The sequence below is a fragment of the Sylvia atricapilla genome, chromosome 5 (assembly GCF_009819655.1).
Source record: "Sylvia atricapilla isolate bSylAtr1 chromosome 5, bSylAtr1.pri, whole genome shotgun sequence".
Lineage (NCBI taxonomy): Eukaryota > Metazoa > Chordata > Aves > Passeriformes > Sylviidae > Sylvia > Sylvia atricapilla.
The window spans coordinates 68878007-68903756 of NC_089144.1; the positions used below are offsets into that span (position 1 = coordinate 68878007).

The following is a 25750-nucleotide window of genomic DNA, read 5'->3' on the forward strand; positions in this document are numbered from 1 at the left end:
TGCTGCAGAGAGCTTCTGCAGCCTCCCCGTTGTGCCAACACACGGGCAGGGTGCCCCAAAAGGGCTCATCTCAGCACCAGGACCTCTCAGCGGCCCAACTGAGCGCCACAAGCCGACCTCCTGCACCCCGAGGCATCTGGGTCAGCTGCAGCAACGCCGGCACCCTTCCCTCCTCTCGGCATCTTCCTCACGCCGGCGCCCGGCCGCGGGGGAAGAAGGCGCCCTGGGGGCAGGGGGTGGCACAGGGCCCGGGCAGGCCCTGGGAGGGCGCGGCCGCCCTGAGGGAGGCGGAGGCGGCGGGTCGCGGCGCCCCCGGGGCGGGCAGGGGGCGGGAGCGGCGGCGGACCCCGGCCGGGCGCTGGGGCGGGGTCTGCGGGCGGCGGCGGGCGCCACGTCGGCAGCGGGGACGGGCGGAGGAGTAAAGTCTGAGCGGAGCCCGAGCGAGCCGTGAGCGCTGTGCGGTGAGTGAGGGAGCCGTGAGCGAGCCGTGAGCGGCCGCTGCACGCCCGCCGGCCGGGCAACCTCTGACCGGCCTCCCCGCGGAGAAAGGGCGGCTTGGAGGGGGGAAGGCGGGTCAGGGATGCGGAGCCGCCGCCACCTGCCCCGGGCGCGGGCACAGCGCGGCCGCCTTTGTGCTCCCTGCCGCGGCTCGGGGCGGGAGGGCCGCGGCCTTGGCTGCCACGTCAGTGCCGCCGCCCTGCGCCGGGATGCCGCCGCTGCCCGGCCGGGGACCGGAGCGGCGGGGTGGCTGCCGGGGGAGGACGCGGCGGGGCTGCGGGGCCTCGGCCGCCCCGGAGTGAGGGACGGGCGGCTCCGCGGTGCGGGACCGAGGGCACGGGGAGCTGCTCTGCCCTGCCGCCACCGGCGCCGGGAGGGAGCCGTGCTCGTCTCGGCCTGGCTCCGGGATGGTCTTCTTCTCCCCCGTGAATTTATCCGAGCCAGGAGAAGCTTTGTTTCAGGTTTTTTTCTTTTTAAGCTTTGTGTGTTGGGGTGTTTGCTGTAGTAACGTTGTCTTTGTTTCATGTGCGTCTCTCAAGTCCAGCTCGATGGAGAGGTTTTTTGGTGAACTGTTTGTTACCGGCTTAGCTTTTCACATTCATCTAGGCAGGCGTTTATGTGCTGTGACTTGGAAATGAAGTGATTTTAGCTGTATTCCTGGTTCTGGTCATTGTAGAGGACAGTGTCATCTCAGAGACAGGCTCTGTGGATGCAATTAAATGCTTCCTTCTGCTCATTTAATTGGTGTGAAAATGAGAACTCCGAATCAGGATGATTCTCCATAAGGAAGGTAAATACCGAGTGCTTGTGACTTGTTTCAGTGTGTCCACTGTGTTGTTTCAGGCAGCATACCCCTGTATAACTGGAGGAGCATGTACGAGGTACCTTAATTTAGCATCTAAGTACTGGTTTGTCTGCCCATCAGTTTTAAGACTTCTCACTAAACATTATCCAGCACATCATGTAAAACTTTCTGTTAAACTGTGCTTAAATAGTCAGAAAAGTTGGTGTTGCCTCCTCAATGTAGAAATAGACAGCGCTGCAAAAGTGCAAACTGAAAAGTGGTCATTGTCCAGCAAGTGACCAGGTCTAAATGTCAGGTAGGAGCCAACAAACATGTGGTGGGTGCTAGGGAAAGATTATTTTACTAGCAGAGATGGCAAGGGAAATGCAGAAGCTGCTATATCACTGGCTGTTAGGCACAGTCAGGTTTTTGTCTTTGAGGGTTGTCTGGAAAAGGAGGTCTGAGACTGATCTGGAGCTCAGGCATTAAGCAAGTGTTAAAAAGAAATGGGAAAGCCTCTTTTGAAAACTAAGCTAAGAGGAGGCAGAGGATGACAAAACTGGTAAAATGGAGTTTTCGTGGTCTTTATGAAGCTGTGCCATGCACCTTACTGGAATTTACCGTGTATTTCTTAGGAACCAGTTTTGGAGAAGTAGAAATGGGGAATTTTGGTTCATGCCACCTTTGAGTAAAGAGAAATCAGAGAAAACTTGATTGCCAACATCAGGTGTTCCACAGAGCCTTTTCTGGACCCTGATCTATATTTTAGTTGGCATTGATGGAGAAATGGTGGATTCTCCATCCATGGTAGATATGATGTAGTAGTGTCCTGGGCAGCGTTGAGGGGCTTTTTCAGGAGGTATTATACCTCTCTTTTGCTTTTAACTGTGCTGTGTGTTTGGTTTTTAATACAGATGCACAACATTAACCTTCCCAGCTGTGTTCAGTACCCTGCATACTGTGAGCCTGTTAGGTACATTGCTTATGGCATCTTCTTTTGGTGGAAGTTGTAGCCCATCCTGCTGTAGGCCTGGAAGTAAATCGTGGTTCACACTTGGAAACTTCTGATCAACTTCTTGTGGTCTTTACTTGAAAATGCTGTCTTTTTTTTCACAGCATGCTTGCTTCCGAGCCAGTCTTGCTTTGTATATAAATCTGAATTTTGAAACTTGGGTTTTATACTGAAGGCTTGTTGAAACACTAGCTGCGCTCTTGGTTTTTAGCTACATGCTTTCTACATGCCTGGATTTGTTTTTGTACTTCAGTGCTTTTAGCACCAATTCTTCTTGCAGAGCCTCAGTCAGCTCTCTCCTTTGCAGTAGCAAACTGAAGCACACGTTTCCATGTTGGCTGTGCTCTGAGGGTTGTGTCTGAGAGAACTAGGAGCACTGAGCACAATTGCCTGTGACACCTTACAAGCCCTAATCTAAGGACTAAGGCAGCAAAGCTGATAGTAAGGGGTTGCTTGTGCAGCTTGGAGCAACACCCTGGAAAGCAGCCATAGGTGGGATTACCTTTTTTGGCTTCATGCTTATTTCCTTGTTTAATTTGGAGAGTAGAGTGCTGTTGCTCTTCCAAAAAATTACTTCCTAAACTTTTCATACCTAAAAACTTTTTTTTTTTTTTCCATGTGCGTGAAATACATCAGGTTAATTCAGAAATCTGCTGAAGCTGCTGAAAGAGGGGAAAGAAGAGCTGTGCATGTGGCAAGAGTTGTTTTCCATCAGCTCTGTAGCCAAGCTTTCTACCTGCATAGCTGGAGGCCAGAAGGAAGATAACTTCTTTTGTGGTGGAACAAGACAGGGTGATGGGTTTGTTTGAAGCTCTGTCAGGTGAAAGTTCCAGCACTGGCTTCTGCTGCTGCAGCTGTCTGGAGCAGCATTAAGCTGCTACCTGAAATTGGCCCCGTCCTTGGGTCCTTTCATTGCTGCCCACAAATATCTGAGTAGAGGCACTGAAACAAGGCAGTTTTTACTGGCTGCTGCTTGGGCCAGGTTTGCTGTGCTCAGACAGAAGGGCTTTTTATCTGTAAAGTCAGAAAGGCACCAATAGCATCTGCTGAAACTTGGGAAGTTGCACATGTCTGTGAGGTTAGAACCCACTTCTCAATGGAAGACTAAAACTTGACACAAATTACTGTGTGCAGGCTCATTCAGGAGCATTTGTGTCTTCACATGGATTATTGTGCTTCATAGCAGTCTTCATGGCAGCACATGGAGCAAGTAAAATTATCTTCATTGCCCAGAAGGAATTGGTGTTCTGGTGACATGAATCTATTAAAATTTGGCATCTTAAAGGCCATACCAAGTGTGCTTCTTCCATACTGTGAGGATTTGCATTCCTGATTCCCACTGTACGCCCCTGTCACACGTATGTGACAGTCAGTGTTCCCTAAGATGTCATTAATTTTCTGCCTTTCTCATAGGTGTATGCAGAATATTTTTGTGGAAACAACTAACTAGAAATCTTCACAAAGGAATATATTTGGTGAGTAAGTTCTATTTCAGTCAGCTTTGATGTGAATGTATGTGTAGCTGTGCCATTACTTCTGGAGCTCCTTGGCACTTTGATTCAGCCAAGGTCTTACAACACTCTTAATGTTACAAATAGCTCTTGAATTAAAAACACTCTTCTAAACAATTTCCTTTTTTATTTTTTTACAACAATGTAGAACATTTAAGCTTTCTATGTATTTCATATTCTGACAATACGGATGTGTGTTTCCTATCAAATCAGTTGAGTGGCTTCCATCTTTTTATTTTATTTTTTTTATGAAGGCAACAATTTATTTTCATGTATTGTTAAGAAAGATGAGAAGTTGTTCCTTATCTCTTGAATGAATAGCATCTTCATAAGCATAAGGGAAAAAATCCCCAAGAAGTAGTTTATATTTATCCCTGTTTGAAATCTCTTTTAAGATGTGGCTTTGCTTCCACTTCTTGACATGAGAAAACACAGATTAAGAAGGAAACTGGAATTTGCCAGATGGATTTCTGCTTTATGAATGTCCCTATGAGTTTTGCTGGGGCTCATGGAGATTCTGTCTCATCATTTAGTGAAGATGTTAAATGAAGCTGGAGGCTTTTCTGCAGTGACACAAGTGAATTTGGCATCACAGGCTGAAAATGCAAAAGAAAGATATCTTGGCTTGCTTTCTTCTTTTCTTTTTCTTTAGCTAGTCTAAGTGTGCTTTGAAGAAGATTCTGAAAACATATGAGAAGGGTTCCAAAGTTCAGGTTTCTGATAAATATTTGCCTTGTTGTGTATGCCTGCAGTACTGGTAATCATTGTGACTAATGATTCAGTGCATAGTGGGGACTTTGAATCTGCAGCTCCCAAGTTTCCACAGTTCCTTAGCCTCTAGCACGTCTGAATGACTTAACTGCACCAAAGTGTTAAACTTGCATCTCCAGGTCACTGCCTTCAGTTTCAGCTGAGTTGTAATCTGTCTTGTGTCTCATGAACTTTGCTTTCTCTTCTTCATGGGGATGCATCTTCAGGGGAAAGCTTGAACAGGATCCTCCCTTAGGATACACTGCAGTCTGGTAACTGGGAGACTCTGGTGCAAAGCAGAGATACAAAAAAAAACCAAAAAAACAAGCCTAGGTCTTAATAGACAAAGGAGGCATTGAGTGCTTTTACCTCCATGGTATTATGTAAAATGTAGGTAAGTGGTTTCTGTTTTTCTATCTTTTTTTCAAGAAAAAAGTTGCATTCCTGCTCTCTTACTCTCAAGAGTGCATGAAGTAATCTGCTACCAAGCAGTTATTCGAGGCCTTTGACCTCTAGTCAATAGAAATACAGATCTTAAATCTTTGGAAGGGAGCCAGGTTTAAAACATGCTCCTGTGCATATCCTGTTCACCAGATACGCTGCACCCTGTTCAGTACACAGGATTTTTGCATCACTTTTCAGAGCCTTCAAGTCTCCTGATGTGTTAAATTGGATACAAAGATGCATAACGCAAAGTGTAATGTAGATATTTGAAAGTTTTCTGTAGAAGTCCTTTGTTGGATGCTGATTCTGGGATTTCCTGGAAAGCTTCTGCAGAAAAACAAAAGGATCTGAGTTGTGCTTTGTGTGCCAAATTGTATTTCGGGTCAGGCTGTGAGCCTTTTCTGGCAGTGGTGTGATTCTGTCTTCACTTGTGCTGATACCATAGAACCATGAGTAAAACCTGATACAGGCTGGTTGGGCACATCTCTTCCAGCACCATAGAATCACTGAGGTTGGAAGAGATTTTCAGGATCATCCACACACCTAGCATCCCTGGAGTGCTTTCAGGCACCTGCAGAACCACCCATCAAACAGTAGTTTTCATCTTTCTAATCTGCAAACCCCTGAAGGCTCCCTTCTGTGCAGAACAAATTCAGTCCTACCAACAGAGACTTACTTGCCTTAGCTGCTGTTCTCAGGTGTGTGCAGTTCTCCACGGACTTCTGGGGCCTGACAGCAGCAGGTTGCTAGTGCTTGAAGAAAGACCACTGAGGTCTGTCTAATTGCAAGGGCATGAAATATTTCTGTTGCAGTTGTGTTAAACCAGTGCATGTGATTATGTATGTTGTGTAATACTCATATTTAACTTCTAAGGAAAACCTTGGGATGAACAATTATGTGACCTTGAGGTTCTAGGAAAGGTAATGGGAAGGACTGCCTAATCTGAACCACTTTTTGTATAAAGTGCTGTGATTTTATATATGCTGCTATTTGTTTTTTCTAATATACTTCTTTTTAACTAGGCTAGAAACTCTGCTGTGAAATTCCCCTGCTATGCTTTGCTCATTTAGCTTTGCAGGAACTGAAACCAAATCTAACAGTCTAAACTAAACTGTGAATAGTTATGAAAGCAATCCTTACCTGTCTTGTCTGCCAGTCTAACTCTTTCTATTGGATAAGTCTTATCTTAATTAAACACTGGTATTATGTCATGTACAACAGATTTCAGGGGCTTCATCTGGGCTGTGTCTGCTGTTAGTGATGCTGTGTCCAGTACCTTCTTAATAGCAGAAAATGCTAAACCTTGTGGGAAGTCTTGTGATGATTTCTAGTGTTCTACCTATGTCCAAAACTGGTAACTTACTCCAACTCCCCTCTAAACTTGTTGATAATCCCTGACAGTGTTTTCTCTGTCCTCTTAAGATGAGATAACTTTTCTGAATATCTAACATAGGATTGTTTACAGAAACATTTTGGAAGCTCAAAGAAGCAATTTCACCTGGTGCTCTTTAAGGAGTTACATGCTGTCTAGATACAAATAAATTCATGGAGGTAGTTCTTTATAAAAAATAGTTTACCTCTGGCTTAACTCATTTGTCTCCACTGAGTCTGTTTTAAAACTGTTTTGATCACGTTTTCGTTCCTTTGTTTGAATTAAGACTTGCTGGGTTCTGAGTTCTATTTTACTCTTTTTAGGACTTTCCCTAAAGTAGTGGTTAAACTCCTTCCACATTCCTGGCAGAGTAATCATCTTCATAACTGAAATGGCCATGTGTTAATTAGGAACATAGCTGCTTCATCTTGATACAGATATTTTGATTGAATAATGTCAGGCCTGTCAGTTTCTTCTGTCTATTCTTTCTTACAATGCTTTATATTATTTCAAGTTGGAAAAAAGCAACAAATCTACATGGAACTTCATATAGTGAGGATGATAATCTTCCATTTCTTCCAGCTTGCATTAGATGAATGCAAAGAAGTCATGTGTCTGATTCAGGTGTTTCCTCAGAACCTGATTGTCCTCATTTGCTCCCTGTGATTGGTCAGGTTCTTTTTGAAAAAATTCCTTCCCCTTATTTGTGATTAAATAAAATAACAAGGAGTTCTATAATTGATACTTTTTAAAATTGCCTTTTTGCCCTCATGTGTTTTGCATCTCCCAACTTGATGTGTTGCTACTCTGCAACTTCCTCACAAGTGGAAGCAGAGGGGTAGACACTGATCTCTTGTCTCTGGTGACCAGTGACAGGACCCAAGGGAATGGCATGAAGCTGTGTCAGGGAACGTTTAGGGTAGACAGTGGGAAAAGGCTCCCCCAGAGTGTGGTTGGGCGCTGGAACAGGCTCCCCAGGGAACTGACAGCTAAAAAGGCATTTTGACAGTGCTCTCAGGTGTAATTCTTGGGGCTGTCCTGTGCAGGGCCAGGAGCTGGACTTTGATGATCATTGAGTTTCCTCTCATCTTGGAATATCATATGATACTTTCCTATTTCTTAGCTAGTATGTTTGGATTGCTGGCTTTCGAGTGGCACTTGTTCAGCATTTCCATCAAATTTGCCATCCTGGTAATAGGTATTTTTGCTTTCCTGTTCAGCTTCTTGTGTAAAGGTACCTGTGTTTTCTGAGCCCTGAACTGATACCCTTAGTGCTGATTGGAAGGACTCTTTATTATTCAATTTAGACTTGCTTCTCATCTAAAGATCCATGATTTAGTATGTGGGTGCCAGTTTTTATCGTGATGTTTTAACTTCATAATAATACTGTGAGGGTTTTAGCTCTTGTTTTCCAGATGAGTCTTCCCACCTGCTTCTGCCTCTGCATTCCTTCTTCAGATCCCAGCCACTGCTTTCTCACCCAGAGCACGTACAGAGAGATCTAGGCATGGCAAGAGAAGCAGGAATTATTTTTCTGATGCTTTAAAATGAAATGATTTAAAGATTTGTGCAGAGCGAAGGGAACTAAGAGGTCACCAGCAAAAAGAGAGAAGGATGCTGACGGGTGTAATGTGACTTGTTTTTCCTTTTTCTGACCTTGGTGCTCGCTGAGAAGGGAAAGCAAGATTAGCAGGAGGACTCAAGGGAGGAGGCAGGACTTAATATCAAGGCATGCTTTGGTGGGGGAGCAAAGCAGGAAGAAAACCTGGACTGGTTATTATTTTTTTCCCCTCTAGAGGAAAAATTCTCTTAAGCAGAGCTGCTGATTGAGCTTTCTCCTATGCTTCCCCTGTCAGGGACTGCTGCTCTAGAGCTGCTTTAGGAAACAATTCTGAGGTTAAAGAAATCTTCCCTGATATGTTTACATTGGAAAGTCAGCATAGGATTCAAACAGTCTAGTTCTGCTGCTATCACTGCACCATTTGTGCAGTTCTGTGACAAGATAAATCGTGTGTTTCTGTTGCTGTTCTTCCATCTTGTTTTCGTGGCATTTGTTCAAATTATGCTGCAAGGACTTGGCATTTTTAAATAGCTTTCGAGGTACAGCAGATCTCACAGACATGCTGCTGTTGTTTCTCTACTGGCAACCACCTTTATGATCACTAGGCTTTTATTCTTCAGTACTTAAACATAAGCTGTTGCATGGCAGTAGCTGTTTTGTTTTCCTACTTGTCTTCCTGATTGCTTTTTTAGGTTTGAGATGCACTTGGTGTAGTGTGGCAGCTCTCACCAAGCCTGCTCACGTGATGGAGGGCTCTTTTTTTAAGTATTGAGTGTGGTTGAAGAATGCAAAAGCACAGTCTAATAATAAAAATAGGAGCAATTTGACAGGACCTGCTAGCTTGTCTAATAACGAAAAAGAAGTTCTCTTTGTGGAACTTAATCTACTTGAATTTTGGATTAATGGATTACATTTGTGCTTTGCTGGGAAAGATGTATAGCACATGTCAATTTCTTTTTTTAGGCAATAATGAATCAAATGGACAGAAATCAACAGGAAGTTGCATCGTACGTTCATGATGAACCACCAGAAGGTATGTTTTAGTTTTCATTATATGAAGTAAATTCATCAGAAGTTCACTTCTGTCTTTAAAAAATGGATCTACAAGCTGAACACTTTAACACTTAAACTTTTTTTCTTTCACATAACAGTAAACAAACCAGCCCTGGGATGAGATGGGCCTGAGTTATTGTTCACTTCTGCATTATCCTGATTACAAAAAGGCCACTGAATGTAACTGAGTAAACAACTGTACCTATACATTATAGAGAAGATGGGCAGTTACCGAAGGACTTAATTTGCAGATTAGTTTCCAGAGATATGAACTGGTCTAATGGATGTTTATTTCTGTCATTCGTTATGTGAGATGGAAAGATCCCAGCTTCATTTTTGGGCATGTTGCTGTGTTCATTGTGCATGTGACTTTTATGCAAGATGTGTTAAAAATGTACAAAACTTCCTTACTGCTTCTGGAGATTGTTTTCCATCGTACAAAAAACAACTGCTTCCAACTGTTCACAATCTCATGGTTTCATAAAAATAAGCATGCACTTGACTTTGTTAATGCAGTGACATCATGGTCTCCTGAACCAAGTGAATGTTAAGCTGGATATTAGATCTGCAGAGGAAATGCAGTTGCAAATGAGCAGAATTTCTTCCAAGCTGTGGACTGGCAGGACTGAGCAGAGTCTTGTTTGAATAATGTGACTGGAAACATAGTAGATGAAAAGCCATTCTTGGCATATAGGTTGTCTGTGTTCTGTCTGCTCTTGCTTTAAAACCAAATGTGTTGGATGTAGAGGTCAGTGAGTCATGATTCCTCTCGATTCATTGCTCTTCAGTTTATAATGGCCCTTTAAAGTTCTGTTTGTTGGTCTGGGTTTTTTTTTCCACCTCAGCTTTTATATATTGTATAACCGAACAATTCACTTCATTTGAACAGCAGTATTTTCCACTAACTGTAGCAGAAAGGATTGGAGTAGCTCACTCTATTCTTAACAACCATTAGGCAAGGAACACAAGTAGAAAATGAGAGGAAAGGGAAAAATAGGTTTTCATGGCACTGTAATTCTTCAGCTCTATTATACTTGTAGTAGCATGATGCGAGCACAAAAAAAAATCTTGCTGTTTTGGTGTTAAGATCCCAGAAGCATTTCTGATAGCAAATGGCTGATTGGAAGCTATACCCTAATGTGTTATCTCCAGTCTAATTTTTAAGGCTGGGTTTTGCTTGCTTAGTTGTTAGGGGGTTTTTTTGTCTTAAAGATTTAATTGTGTTTTATATGTGTTAAACACCATGTATGGAAAGTGAACAGTGGTCTGAGAACTAGAACTGATTCTTTACTGAGTAAGGCAGTGAAACAAGTGAGCCTTCTTTATCTTCCTAGAATATTCACTAGGTTTTCCAGGTTCGGAGCATACCAGCAGACTTGGATCATCATGGTTATTCCAAAGTTTTATTTAAAAATCTGTGAGCAGCTAAGACTTATTTTCTTCAGTGTGTTGTTTTCTTTCAGTATGACAGTAACTAGTTGGAAAATGAAGTCTAAAGAGCTGGAGAAAGTTGGTGTAGTTAGAGGGAGTAGAATGAAGCACAGCTCATTTTAATGTAAACTCCACCCTTGAAAAGGCTTTTTCCTTTTTGTTCTGGTTCATCTGCACTCTTCAAGTCTTACAAGTTTAGTTAAAATATTGGAAGACCCCTTGAAAAGCAGCCCTATTTTGAATGTTGTGCGAGGCCTTAAACATGATACACTTACACTGTCATAGAAAGATGGCCAAATGTGGATGGAGGGATCCTAGTCAATGCTGGCAAGATCATCTCTCTGAACAGGCTGCCAAAATACTCCTTAGAGAAAAGGCTCAATTCCAAAACCAGTTTACAAATTTCCCTAAAGATAGAAACAGTTGTAGTTTGTTCAAATCACACTCAACAAGCTTGGTGCCCAAAGGCTTTAAAGAATGTGTGGAGGAAGCTTTTGTGCTCCTGCTTTATATGAGTAGTGTTATTCTAATGCTGTATTTTCTGCCCTGCAAATGGCACCAACCTTTGCAACCTAAGTTCATTCAAACTCTTGTTCATTCTTGGATTCCTTTCAGCAGAAGCTGGCTGCAAGATAGCCTGGTAGAGCCAACTCCTGGACAGGGAACTTGTGTCATTTTCTCAGTGTTCCATAAATCACAGAATATTCTGAGCTGCAAAGCACCCTAAAGAATCATTGAGCCCAGCTCTTAAGTGGAGGGCCCATGTGGGGATCAGCCCACAATTCTGGTGTTATCAGCACCATGTCTGAGTGACTGGGCCAATCTCCTCAGATTTAGGCACAATCTGGTACTCTTTGGACCAAAACCATGCTATTTAGAAAAAAGGAGACCGGGAATGTGTGTCCTAGAACAGAAATCAACTGGTAATAAAACTTTGCAGCAAGCATTGGGTGTTTGCTAGACCTCATGGACAATGCAAACAGGATGGAAATGGAATGTGCCTGCCATTTCCAGAAGTTATTTATACACCATCACGTTCTGTATTTACACCTGTGAAATAGCATAGATGTCAAAGGACTGACGACCTGAAGTAAGGTTAAAAAAAAAACAACAACAAAAAAAACAAAAAAAAAAAAAAAAAAAGAAAACCACAGAAAGATTACATTTGTTTCTTTTATTATTTTTAAAGTTAGTTATGATGGATCATTTCTTGCTTACATCAGTTCTGATTCAGTGAAATCAGCGCTTAAAATTCAGTAGGATGAAACTCGACTCCTATTTCACCCTGATGATAGTGAACTGGTTTAGTGGAAGTGAAACAGTTTCTGACCAAATTTGTTACAAGTTCTATTACGCTCCTCACAAGAATCCTCTAGTGAATAATCCCTAAACACTGGATTTTATGGCAGACTCTGCATGCTTTAAAGGCTTTCTGTATGTAAATAGAAATTCTGATGTCTGTGTGTTTGTGTTGGAAGTGCATTTTTGCTGGAGATGTCCATGTTGAAAGCTGCTGGCCTAGATTGAACCAGCAAGGGTATTACATGGCTTTAAGTAAAAGGCTGTCATTTATGTTTGCATTTTCCATTACCCTTCCTATTACATTAGTCTCCTATTTAAGAAATTGATACAGGTAAGCTGGAGGGACTTGCAGTATTTTCAACTCCTTTGGGCTTCACTATTCTGTATCCTTGTTTTCCTCTTTTGTCAACTTTGTAGGAAATTCTCTCATTTAGGTAGCATCTTTTGCTTGAATTATTCCAGCCATGCATGTAGGAACTCTGATCTTGACAGTTTTTGAATGAATTCCGAGTCCTGGGTCAGTCTTGGCATTATCACAAACACATTGGCCGTGCATGGAAAGTTGCTCACCCTAGTTTTCATCTTGCAGTAGATGAGTACTGGGACGTGACTCTCGGAATCTGTGCTCTGGATGCAAGTTGTGGGCAGCAAGGACACTGGGGATAGACCTGTTCTGCTGGTTCTCCTAAGGCATGTTGCAGTGAAAAGTCAGTGTGTTGGCAGGGCTGGACAGAGGTCTCCCATGAATCTAGAGCTGTTGTTTTTTTGTTTTTTTTTTTTCCTGCTGCCTCCTAAAGTAGTTGTCCTCCTCCAAGCATGTTTTTTCTGCTCCTGACTCCCTCACCTCTTTATTTCACGTCTGTTTATTCCCTAGCTCTGCCCACTGTGGTTCCACTTGCTCTTTCCTTGGTTTCCCTGTTGTTTGTTATTTGGAACTGTGTGTTGTATGAGCATCCAAGAAAAGCAGCCTGCAAGGTAAGTATAGACTGTGTGGACTGGTTGTTAGGCTAGAAAAGGAACTACTTTGGAGTAACACTTTTTTGAAAATGCTTAAATCCTGGTGCTGAGATTGATTTGCTTGTTGTTTCTTCCCTTAGGTTCACTCAAAGAACACCCACAGCAGCAGGCTGGCATGCTTTCTCGTGTGACTGGTGGCCTCTTCAGTGTCACAAAGGGAGCTGTTGGTGCCACAATTGGAGGTGTTGCTTGGATTGGAGGGAAGAGCTTGGAAATTACCAAAACAGCGGTCACATCTGTGCCTTCTGTGGGAGTGGGTCTAGTCAAAGGAAGCGTTTCTGCTGTAGCTGGAGGTGTTACAGCTGTAGGATCTGCTGTTGCAAGTAAAGTGCCTTTAACAGGAAAGAAAAAGGACAAGTCTGACTAAAACTAGAACTGTGACATACTCGATTCTCCAGAAAATTGCATCGGTGGCACTAAAATCTGCTAAGACTGGGACCATGAGAAGCCATGTGTCTTAGACACTTTATCTTCTAACGAGTTGTGGAAGTAACTCAATTTCATCTGAAAAGGACAGAGGAAGCTTGGCTAGCACAGCATATGAGGATTTATTAGAGCCTAGGTTGAAGCTTTGTATCTGGTGAAATGTTACACTTGATAACCATAGAAGTGAGCGTATCTGAAGGAATAATACATATTTGAGTAGTCACTTACTGTACATCTTCTGCAGTTCTGGACTAAAATGTGAATGTAGAAACTGGGTAGTCTCTGTAATGCCATCGATACAGCGAGATGCCAGTTACTGTTCTCAGTGGTTTCCACATCTCCTGCTAAGGATCCTTCAGCTGTGTAAAAGCACTCTTGGACGTACCCAGTCTTGGTTATGAACCTGTATTTGCAGGCAGCCTGTAAACTATCCTTGACTGCATTCAGCCAGTGAAGACTGGAGCAAAGAGACTGGAGGTGTGCAGAAATTGGAAAGGAGAATGGAGATAGAAGTGAAAAAGCTTAACAACATGGTAGAAAGGATCATAAAGAGAAAACTAACTTAATGCCTTATTAGAAGAAAATATCTTTTTACTAGGTGAAGCTGTGTGAAGAACTCTCCTGTTGTTTCAGTTTACAGAATGAGCTTTAGGCTCTATAAATCCTGATATCTGAAACTTCATCAGTTTTTACTGAAAATATGATTGCTTCATCTCAGGTGTATTTAATAATATGCATCTATCTCCTGCAAGCAAGAACTTGCTTCTAATAAACTTCTTACAGACACTAGAAAAAATGACAGCCTGTGGAAACTGGGCTGATGTTTGTGGTCATCTAGCACAGCTATCTAATTGCTAGGAATTCTTGTGTAGCTGGAAACCACTGAAGAACTAGAAAAGCTGTTCTCTCAACTCTGTGATGCACCAGGTTAGCTTTTTGCTATGTTTAAGCAAGCGCAAGGATATTTTCACTACATTTCTTGTACTTTTCACTTTGTTTTTTTGAGTAAAATGCAATACTTTTATTTAAAACAAACCAAAAACAGGAGATGAGGCCTTAAAAAAAAACCCCAACGTGATTCAAGTAATTTGTATACTGACAGATTCCAGACACCTCAAATGGGAACATCTGTACATGTGCAGCACGTGAGGCAAAATGCTCTTGTAATGGCACAGCGTGAGGTTGCCTTAAATTATAAACCATTTCTGGTCTTTTATTTGTGTACTGGTTTTGCAAATAAGTAACCTCTTTGGAAGCCCATGGAAGGCATCTGTTTGTGCTGTAATGCAGTATTTTCTAAAAACTTGTGTTTTTATGGAGAACTCGTACACTTACTTTTTCAGTGGCTGTAGTTGTATTAGAAGGAATATATATGGGGGGGACTTTTTAAAAATGAAAAAAAAAAACCAAAACATATCTCTTGTCAAAGTCAGTCCTCTGTTCATGGGTGTTGAAAGTAAACCGTGTCTCAATTATGGTACTGTAGTCACCCAGTCTCTCTGAGCCATTGGTACTTCAATTGCACTCTGTAACAACTTTATTTTATATCAGAAATTATATATGTTGGAACTGTCATACTTGTAAGCTTGGGAACTTGGGGTGGTGGGGAGAGCAAAAACCCAAGAAATGGCATCTGCTCCTTGTTACATGGACCAGCTGCTTGGGTGTAATGAGGTAAGTTGATGCAACAAATGGAAGACTTTAAATGTTTTTTGGTGTTGTTTTTATTTTATTGTCAAAAGCAAATTGCATAGAATATGGTGTGGTTTGGCGGCACCAGTTAATTCTAGAAATGAGCTAGCCTGGATATCAGAGGCAATCTAGCTGCAGCATATGATTTAGTCTGCTCTCCTTCAATTTCCACTGTAGCCATATCCCCCAAGTGCTGCCACAGAACTCTTTAAGAGTCACCTGTTTGGAGCACAATGATCATTTGTGCTGCTCAACCCAAACTCTTCCTAACAGGTTTTCTGAAAATGGGCATATTGAACTGGTCATACCCTTTTGTTTATTACATTCTTTAAACTATGAGACTTGCAGCAAAACAAGCGTGGTCTGAGAGAAGCAATGTTAGGTATGTAGAGAGTTGCCAATACTTCATTATGTTTTGTTCTTAACATATCCTGTAGCTATTACTTTGAGTCTTGTAACTGAAACACTTTTACATGGCATATGGTTTTAGTTTTCAAAGAGCTTTCTCCTATATCCTGTGTGTTTTCCATTCACTTATGAAATTTGCTTCATCTTAAAAACTTGTTCAAGTTCTGTCCTGGCACCTGTGAAACATTAAATTGTTGCTGTTTCAGACATTTGAAAGCTTCCTTAGTTTTGTGGAGAAAGGCATATTTAGGTATAAATCTTCCCGTGGTACCATGGTCCGGAGTGTCTTTTATTTCTATCTATTTAGCACCAACCAGCTCTTAACAAAAGCTGTCATTTCAGTGTGTAAGCTGTGCACAGAGACAGCACAAAATCCTTTGCACTAATTTTCTTTTCCCCTGGTCCATGACACTTGGGAATAACCAGTTTTAAGATCATAGTGAGCTGTATAGAATATCGAACTGAAATTTTCTGGGGGAGTGAGGTTCTCTTGTCTTGGGATTGTTTTTGTGGTAGCTTGATTTCACTTTGCTTTTCCCAGTCCCCGTTTCAAAAGGGGAAATGTTTATGAAGGGAGCTTATATGCCTGACTGCTCTCTAGGTAGTGAAAGGCTAACTCACAGGCTGGTCCACAGTCACTAACAAAAGATGAGGATTCCAACAATACAGTGTTTTGGTGACTGGGAGCTTTCCTGAGGTTTTATTGTAAATGGGTCCTATGAAGAAGACAGAAATAGGTCCCCAGATAGAGTTAGGAGTTAAGGATTGACTGAATTTTCATCTGGTAGTAGAGAAGGAGAGCATTTTTGCTCAGGCTTTTATTTTGAAAGGGGAAGAGAAATTGTAACATTCAGAATGCAAAATGAGTTGTGATAACTCAGGCTGTGACTTAGTTAAGGAAATACATCCTTTTCCTGTTCTGTTGCCACTAGAAATTATTTAAGTGATGGGAATAAGCTGTTTCAAGGACTTTGTAAGAACAGATACCTGTAGAAATGCTAGAACTAAATATTCAGGGAAAACACAGTTTTATGTCTTGGATTCCTTTTCCTCCTAAGCTCCCAATGAGATCTCAGTTACAGCTTGTCTTAGGAAGAGCTTTGGAGAGCTGAAATGCCCCTTTGTGTCTGAGGGGAAGGAGGCTTTTGAATTTAGATAATATTGTGGTCGGCTCAACAGCTGAGCAGGGAAGGACAGTCAGAAAGTGACAAAGGCAAGTTCCTGTGAATTTTTAATACAGCTGTCTTCCCAGTTTCCTCTTAGAAAACGATAATGTGTTTTGAAAGATTCAGCCTAGACAGAGCCTGGTAGCACAGCCAGAATTTTTTCATGCTGGTGATACATCCCGTTCTTGAATTCCTGCCACTGTCACACACGCTCCTGGAGGAGTGGCATTTACCCCCAGAAACGCCTGCCACGTCTGCACTTGCCTGCAGAGTGCCCACTGTCAGACCTTCAGCTGTTGAGCTCTTGGCACTGCTCCTGCCAGGTGTGGCCAGGCCTCCCCCAGAGAACAGCAGAGAATGTGGCAGACTATATAAAATCACCATCTTGCAGCCCACCCTCTGGAGCAGTAATTCAACACCAGCTTTCTTCAGCAATTACAAACCACGTTTTAGAGAAACGGAAGCCTGGACTTGCTCCCAAAATGTGTATTAAAATGATCTTGAAGAATGCCTGGTGTGAGAGTGGTGTGTAACTGGTCTTCATTCTGTTGTTAAGAGGGAATACGTGTGCAATAGCTACTTAGGAAAGTGAGAAGTAAAGTCACTGATGATCCTAATTCTATTGAGATGACTGTCAGTGATGCTGCTATTTTATATTATCATTCACAGCTCATAAATGAGAAGAAATCAAATCCCCAGAGAACTTAAATGCTGATAGTTACTATTTTGAAAGCCAGCACTTGTCGCCAATTGTCATATGGTGTTATCTGAGAAGTAGTGCCACCTGTATATTTAGAAACTGTTGCAGCTGTTTGCAAATCTGGTAGTCATGTTTAATCACCAGTGGCTTACAGACTGGAGTTTTGTTGCATCTAATAGAAAAGCATGACTTTGTCTTTCCTCCCACCATCATTTGAGACTTGAGTCTCCCATATCTCTCCTGTCCCCAAACCTTGCTAGAAGAAATTAAGAACTATACAATAGCAATAAATGTATTTCCTCCTGTCCCAAACCTTTTAAAAAAATAAGTAAATTTTAAAATCTCAGAAACGTAAAGGTTGTCATCTTGTAATTTCTTTGCATTATGGTTTGTACACAAATACGTTAGGGCCCCACCATAGCAGTCAATGAATAAAAACCCATCATGTCCCACCCCTGTGCTCAGGACAGGGCTTTCCTGGCCAAGAAATCCAAGTCTGTTTTAGGTCAGGATCCAGGAGCTAGAGCTACTTCAGCAATAAGGAAAAGAACTTCAAGAGCATTTCCTGAAGACGGTGAACCAGCAGATTGATGAACACTGCTGGAAAAATAATAATCCTCCTTTTGTCTTCCTCAGATAAAAAATTGTGCTAATCACTACCACAGGCTGGACTGTGCACTCATAGTGCTGAAAATCTAGAGCAGTTAATGCCCTATCAGCTAAGAAAATACCACATCTGAGGTACTCTTAGAAAAAGGTAATCTTTATCATAACTATAACTTCTATGATATAATTTGATAGTATAAGAATACTGCAGTTGTATAATGAAGTAATGACTAAGACCCTCTCCTGGACAAAGTACAGTGTAAGACTACAGTCTTGATTAAGATTGCTTTTGTTCCATCTCTTCAAAGAACCAACTTCCCTTTTAATTTGCTTTTCCATAACTGGAATTCAAATTAATCTTCAATGTGTAGAGGAGCAACAGGATTAAAAATTGGTCTCTCCTTCTTTGATTGTATTTTACCATAAGTGGCTTCAAAATCTTTTTTAGTACCATTCAAGCTTTCTAGATTTCCACTCTTTATATCATATCCTAATGCAGTGAGCTTTTTAATTCGGTACTGAACAATTTGTGTCGTCAACTCCAGCACCACTGGTGTCTCTCTAATCTGTGCTAGAGAAATTCCTTCCCTCAGTAGTCCTTCAAGTCTTTCTTCCAAGACTGGAACAGAATAGTAGAGAAGGGCTGGGCATTTCAGCACTAGTTGTTTTAGCTCTTGATCACTGCATTTGAAGATGTTTTTGGAGAAAAGCATACTCTTCTGCATAGTGGTAGAATTAAGTTGAAAAATGAAGCCTTTAAGTTTGGACAGCAGCTGGAGAACTTCCTGGTCAGTGAAATCATTCTTTTGGAGAAATTCCAAGTTGTCTTCGATTGCGGTGGAAGTATTTAATAAAATAAATGGATTTTGACTCAATAGCTTCAGTATCCAGATCTTCATATTTGCTTCAGAACCGCCTAAATTTAAATAATTTCTTTGTAATGTCTCTATCACATTTTTGTTTTTCTCAACAGGGTTATAGAAAATACTGGGTGCACTTGTCAAGAACCTGGTGATTATATTATTCTTAAGTCCCAGCTCTTGAAAAAACAGTATGTTTGCCTTCTGGTTCTGCTGATACTCAGTGGTAAAAAAAGACTCTGGAAATTGCTCTATTAATTTAATCAGCTGTTTTTCATTCTGGCATACTAATTGCCATAAAGCTCTTTGAGAGTTTATCTCTGCTGGGGTGTGAAGAATTGCCTCAGGGCAGCGTTCTATAATGTTGGCTACAGTGGTCTCATCTGCTCCCATTTCCTGTAAGATTCCAGCAATTTCTTTAACATAGGCCACCTCCTGCAGAAGGACCCATTCCTTCAGCCTGCGTATCTTCGTGATGTCAATGGACAAACTGTAGAGATTCTCGAGGGTGTTTTTATTTTCCTCTCTTGACTTGGTATCAGTTGTGTAACTGGAATGTATTAGGAAGCTTCTGTTTGCTATGTCAGGCCGTACTGATGAAAACTTCAGTCCTGGGTTACAGCTCTGAGATCTTGCCAACAGAAGAGTGAATGTGTCTTTTGCACCGTGAGCAACTCCTCTCAACATCGTGGAAGTCAATCCTGTAGAGACACAACAACTGTAAGAAAACACATTTGAGGAGTAGACAGAATTGGCATAAGAAATTACTCTCCAGAGTGGTGTTTGTTATTAGTGCAAAATCCAGCTTTCACATGAAAGCAGGGGGAAAGACTATATTTTTGAAAGGTTAATGTTCTGATGGATACATCACTGGAAGAGTAACATGGATGCAACAGACCTGATGTAGGGGAATGCTCTGTCCCTATCAGTGCCCACAGTCATACAGGCTTCAAACTGTCAGCCATTTCTTGCAGCCAACATTGTTACTGCATTACAGATCGCTCACGCTGTATGAAGAAAATGATTCATGCAATCTCATTTGACAGCAATCCCACTAAATGAACAAAAATGGCAGCCTAAATCTTTCTTAGTTCTTATGAATGTATTTGCTTTAACTTCTCAGGCATTACTTGGAGTGTGAGCTGTTCTTTCATGTGTCAGAGACCCACCACGCAGTGCTGCTTCAGCAGCAATTTGTTCATGCATAGCTTCATTCTGAAATCATTCTTTATGTAATTAAGGGAGGAAAAAGTCACACGAACCTTTATGTAAGTGTTTTTTCACCAGCTGATTGTGTTAATTGAGTTTGAATAAGCACCCTGGTATTTTGGAGGAGGAAGCAAGTACACAGGAACATTTCCAGGCCTTCACCTACCTATTCCAGCTGTACTTTGCTACAGCTGCTCCTTGTACCAGTGCCTTATTTCTGCCTGCAGGTCTCATATACAGGCAGAGTCCTTGTGGAATAGGTGTGTGGCTGTGCTGGAGTGCACAGGGCCAATCCCACACCTCACCTTTGCTCAAACTGGCTGCCCAGTTATCACCAATAGCACACGCACTGTCACCTGCTCTGCAGGGGCAAAGGAGCCGCTGCATTCAAAGAAAGAGATAATCAAGTATATCTTTAACTTCTTGGGGGGTGTTCTCATAACAACCCTTTGGAAGTACTGACTGGGAAAGGAAGAAGTGCTGATCTCTACAATACTCCTGCAAATAGCTGCTGCTGGTAACATGCTTGAAACTGCTCAAACTGATAGTGAGAACGTTTGGACAGTTGCTTTCACCTCTCTCGAAGTATAACACACTTCAAAAAGTACCTACCTGAGCATTGTTAAATTACTTTTTTCTTTGGTTTTTTTGGGTTCAGTTTTTTTTTCGTTTGGGTTTTTTTGTTTGGGTTTGTTTGGTTGGTTGGTTGGTTTGCTTTTTTGGATTTGGGTATTTTTTGGTTTGGTTTTTTGGGGGGTTTTGTTTGTTTGTTTTGGAGGGGTTTGGGGGTTGTTTCTTTTTGTTGTTGTTAGTTGTTTCGTTGGGGTTTTTTTTCCCTTAGGAGAGAAAATAATGTTATGATCATGCAGTCTAATCTCCTGCCTAACAGACCAAGATACCTATTGCACAGCTGCACAAGAGCCCTAGAATCTTCCTTACAGCCCATCTTCTAAGAGAATATGTGGTTTGTTTAGAGCACTTTAGTGGTAGGTCCTCTTTCTAGTTGCCAGGTAAGGTTAAATGTTTTCTAGAGGTAAACCCTTTATCTCAAGAAAGTGTACCTTTTCTTTTAGATTGCTTTTTTCCTGCGTCTGAGATGGACTATTGTGATGCTACCTCACAAACTAACAGAATATGATGTAATTTCCTCTATGCACACTTATGTTATTAACAGAAGCTGTTTATTGATAACTTGTTCTTCAGTATTATTTCACACCTCTAAGGCAAAACCAATTGCAGTGCTTGTGTCAGAACCCCAAGGCTGATGGTTTTGTCTTCATACACCTTATGACTTCACAAGTGCTGTACCAAGCCCCACAACAGAACAATTCTTTTTCCCAGAAACTCCAAAAGCACTGGAAAATGCAGGTACTGGAAGTGTAGGTAAGTCCCAGATGTTTTGTGTGCTGACCTTTCCATGTCCTGAAAAAGTCTGATTGCAAACTAAACCTCTCCTCCACAGGAGTGAAACAACTGCCTATGTCTGAGCACTCTGAGTAGTTCTGCTGAGTTCAGTGGGTCCAGTCAGAATAAGCAAATCTCTGAAGGATCAGAGTTTTCTTCATTAATTCTTCAGCTTAGCTAGAAGTGGCCAGCAAAGTGTTGTTAAAATTGTTTGGGATGTCAAATAATATTTCCAAAGTCCAAAGTGGAAGAGTAACCATGACTTTTACTTTAGTTCATAACCCTGCTGTTAAACAAAATTGCCTTGTGAGTAATGCAGTCCCTTAAAATACTGTAATTTTTACTATTACAGAACTTTAAAAAAATTCTGATACAGTAAATTGTGCTCTTCTAAAATCTGACATGGGAGTGGTTATAACACTCACTTAAAAGAGGCTTTACATTTTGTAAAAATGTCCAGCATCGTAGTCAATTTGTCCCTGCTGTTGGTGAGGATCATCAGAAACACAGAATACTGTAAAAGAAAGGAAAACTTTATTTGCCAAAACTCATTTGAGTGGGGCACTCAGGAGCCCCTGTAAAAAAGCCCTATGCAAACTACAACATGCAAAATAACACGAATGAATTTGAATGTCATAGAAACAAAGATGATCTGAGTAATGATTTGATGCTTTTCCAAGTCCATATTACATTTCCAAGGTATGTAACTGCTTTCAAGAATTCAGAGCTCTCTTAAAACTCTTGTTGGATCTAATGCATGTTCTAATGTGCAGGACCTCACTGTAACTTTTCACATACTTATATTGCTGTGAGGACTGTAAAGCAATTAAAAGATGAAGAAAAAAAAACCCAGCCAGCTCATCTTAGCTGCTTGCTCTCACTGCCAGCAGCACCCTCTCACCACCAAGTGTTAGAAGGGCAATAAGGAAGTGAGCTAACCTCGAAAGTTACCTATGATCCTCCTTGCACACCTGAATATACAGAGCCAAGGGGTGCTGTAAGTATCATTATTGCATGAGACTACTATGTAAACCTTCTATGAGAAACAGATACAATGATCAACTGGTTGATTTATCCCTCATGTGAATTTCTGAACGTGTGTTTTAAACCTCAAATATCACTGTGTGAAAATTAGCAAGCCCCAACCTTTTACTCATGCTGGATTGTTCACAAAATCTTTCAGTAAAAAGGCCAACAGTATGACTGACCATTCTCCTTACGGGAAACTTAGCAGGCTGTAAAGAATTAAATGAAACTACTGAATGCCTAGATTTGAGCTTTGAGTGAACCACAAGAAGAGTAGGTATCTACCTAGAAGATAGCAGTGTAGACAGGGTTAGTGAAGGAATAGTTAGGTGGTGAGGGGTTGCAGTTTTGTACATTAATGCACAGTATATGTTCTCTGTTTCTCATAGAAGGTTTACATAGAAGTCTAATGAAATAATGATACTTACAGCACCCCTTGGCTCTGTATATTCAGGTGTGCAAGGAGGATCACAGGTAACTTCGAGGTTAGCTCACTTCCTTATTGCCCTTCTAAGACTTGGTGGTGAGAGGGTGCTGCTGAGATATTAATTTTGAAGAATTAAGGACTTTAGTTAAACTAGATATTGCTGACGTAGACTTCCCTTTTACTAACTAGACATTGTTGAGGTAAACGTCCCTTTTTTTTTAACAGAAGCCGGATTTAAGGAACCGATAAATCAGGAGACCTGTCAACTTAATCAATAGACTCCAAGAACACAATGTGATCATAAATCAGATAGTCTTGAGAAAACAGGATCCAGGTGTCACCAACACTAAAAGGTTAAAAAGTCAAAGCGAGGAAGACGCATCTTACTCCATCATTTTGAGACCACATCCCATAAGAAGGACCACCGACCCATTTCAAAGAACAAACTACGCATGCTTAATTGCTTTTTGGCTAATTACCATACGAAGCGGGGAATGGGATGGACCAGGGTCATGAATATGCATTTGTGTTTTGGGTATTCAACACTTTTGTACATAAAAAGACCCTGTGATCATCTGTAAATTGCGGTGTGTATTTGAGAGCTATCCCGCACGCTGCCCGGCGTAATAAACACACACTTTCTAACTTCAACCTGTTAGAGAGTCTTTGTCATAGCTGGATATCGGTATTAGACCAACATCCATATTTTTTTTAATAAATCACCGCTGGCAGTGAGAGCAAGGGATTAAATTTTTGTAAGCGCAGAAGCGTGAACACATACCGCGCGTCAATGTACAAAGCTACGCCCCCTCCCAGCCCAGATTCCTGCACTAACCCTGTGCACACCGCTCCGTTCCCGGCCGCTCCCGGGCCCGTCCCCACCCGCGCTCCCCGCCGCTCTCACCGGCCTCGCCGCCGCCGGACCGCACCACTGCGGCCGCGCGGGGGGCGCCGGCACCTACCATGTGCCGGGAGGGTTCGTCCCGCGCAGCCCCAGCCTGCGCCGCTTGCACAGCAGGCCCGCACTGGGAAAAGTGGGGTTAAAACAGCTGGCAGAGAGAAGTAGTGGCGTAAATACAAATTGTTATCCTTTTTTTTTTTTTTTCTAAGTAATGTAGTAGCAAAGAACGGGACATTTAAAGTCAGACTGAGTGCCCGTGCTCTGACGGGAAGCGGATGGATGATCCTTTTGATTCGGTAACACCGACGGCATGATGGGAGGCTTGTGTTACACCAGTGTATTTTCTTCGTATGACCACTTCCTTATTACATAAGTAAATTCACATGTAGTCATTGGGCTTATGTTGTTTTGCTGGAGGCTTTTCAGAAGTTCATTGAACTGTGATGGAGAGAGATTGGAGATTGAACAGAGAACCATCTTCTTCTGTCATCTTTTTTTTTTTCTCATCTAGAGTAACAAATCAGCAGCCACATAAATGATTTCTAGACTAGAGATCTTTTACTAGAGGTGTTTGGATTTTTTTAACTACAAGTCCGCACAATCACATCTTTCCGAGTGAAAATCACCGCTGTTGTGTCTGCGAACCCTTCTTTTGTCAGCCACATGTTCAGTCGTCTGTATTGGCTCTGTGCAAAAGAGCTTATGGAGAAATGCTGTAGAAAGAAACTGTGCTCTAGGAACAGGGTTCAGGCTTCGTCTCCTAACGAACAGCTGTTCCAAAAACAGTTAACAAAGTCTGTGAATGTAATGCGTGCAATTATGTTAAAAACATGCATCTAAAAAAACAGCTTCTGATTTGTAAGACAAAATGTACTGTATACTTGCTTCTTCATGTTTTTTCCACTTCGTGCCTTTATGTTATCTTTTTTTTATTCTATCTTCTCCCCACTCTCTTCATTTTTGCAATCACTGTCTGGGCTAAATTCACAGTATTGTTTAAAAAAGTTATTCACCAGAGAACACCTTAGAGAGGTTTACTTGTATGAGTTCCTTCACGAACTGTCATTTTATTTTCTGTTTCAACTAAGTTGGAGTGTGTCTTCCCTTGAGATCTGACATTTTAATGAATAGAGTCTGCATCTATTATATATTAATATATCCTAATACAATATTCATTATACATTAATATGTTCTTTCTCTCACTTCTGAGTCAAGAACAAACTGTCTCATGTAGAAGGCATGGCCAGATAGAGCCAAATAGTGTTTTGACATAATGATATGCTAATGACATACTGCAGTTGTTATTTAGCTTGTAGCCACAAACAGCTTAAAGACTGATGATTTTCATGGCTGCAGTTTATGAAACCATAAGCTCTAGTGAGGAAGGGCTGTTTCCACCTCAGTATTCCCAAGAAGGCAGATTGGTTGATGCTGGATTTTATTCAGGGCTATCTTCAGTGTGGCAGCCTTGTGGGGAAGTAGCAGGACACATGATGAGCATGAAAAAGCAATTTAAATGTTTGAAATAAAAACTGTGTTGTGAAGTGACTTTCCTTGAAAATAAGGAATCTACTTCTTCAGTGTGTTCAAAAATTACAGAATTCAAATGAGTTTGAGGGACAGTAGTCATTAACTATTGAACTTCCTTTTTCTTGTTAATTTGAAAATTATTTGTTGAATATTTGGCTAATAATAATAATAATGATAATAAAAAAAAACCAGCAGGCAACTAAGACCGTACTTTGTATTAATTGAGAAAATAGTGTCTGACTTTACAATGACCCCACTACTCCAGCTCTGAGTTGAGGCAAAGGATATATGACTGGATCCCCTATGTTTTTCTTGGATCAGAATGATGACCTGTGGACTATGATTTTTCTACATGCAACAAAGTGATAACTGAAAAACTCATCATTATTTATGCTATTGTTAAAGTCAGTGCTCAAAAACCGTTCAGTCTCCACGTGCTACGCCTTTTAAAAAGAAATTTTGTATAAGATCAAGCCAGAAGGGATTCTAACCATGGCTGGGGCCTTTGCATAACCTTGATCATCAGTGACAGATGGAGCCTCTTCTGCCAGGCAAGGGGAAACAGGATGAGAGGACAGAGCTTCAAACTGCACCAGGGAAGATTCAGGTTGGACAGCAGGAGGAATTTTTTATTGTGGACAGGGTTGTTAAACACTGGAA

At 41.5% G+C, this 25750-nt stretch overlaps 2 protein-coding genes across 5 annotated transcripts; one reads left to right on the forward strand and one right to left on the reverse strand.

Moving 5' to 3' along the window:
* The first annotated feature begins 378 nt into the window (after positions 1-378).
* Positions 379-14375, forward strand: TMEM263 (transmembrane protein 263). Of its 4 annotated transcripts, none has more exons than XM_066319999.1 (4): positions 379-461; positions 3708-3769; positions 8896-8965; positions 12816-14375. In XM_066319999.1, the coding sequence occupies exons 3-4, from the start codon at positions 8902-8904 to the stop codon at positions 13100-13102; spliced, it is 351 nt and encodes a 116-aa protein (XP_066176096.1). In that variant the 5' UTR covers positions 379-461; positions 3708-3769; positions 8896-8901; the 3' UTR covers positions 13103-14375. The 4 variants fall into 4 exon arrangements, with proteins under 4 accessions (XP_066176096.1, XP_066176095.1, XP_066176097.1 ...); XM_066319998.1 differs by lacking the exon at positions 379-461 and adding an exon at positions 1147-1288; XM_066320000.1 differs by lacking the exon at positions 379-461 and adding an exon at positions 2639-2786.
* Positions 14376-17485: 3110 nt separating this feature from the next.
* On the reverse strand, positions 17486-23611 carry MTERF2 (mitochondrial transcription termination factor 2). Its single transcript, XM_066319997.1, has 2 exons — positions 23564-23611; positions 17486-19294 (listed from the first exon to the last, which is right to left on the reverse strand). The coding sequence occupies exon 2, from the start codon at positions 19278-19280 to the stop codon at positions 18087-18089; it is 1194 nt and encodes a 397-aa protein (XP_066176094.1). The 5' UTR covers positions 19281-19294; positions 23564-23611; the 3' UTR covers positions 17486-18086.
* Positions 23612-25750: the final 2139 nt, after the last annotated feature.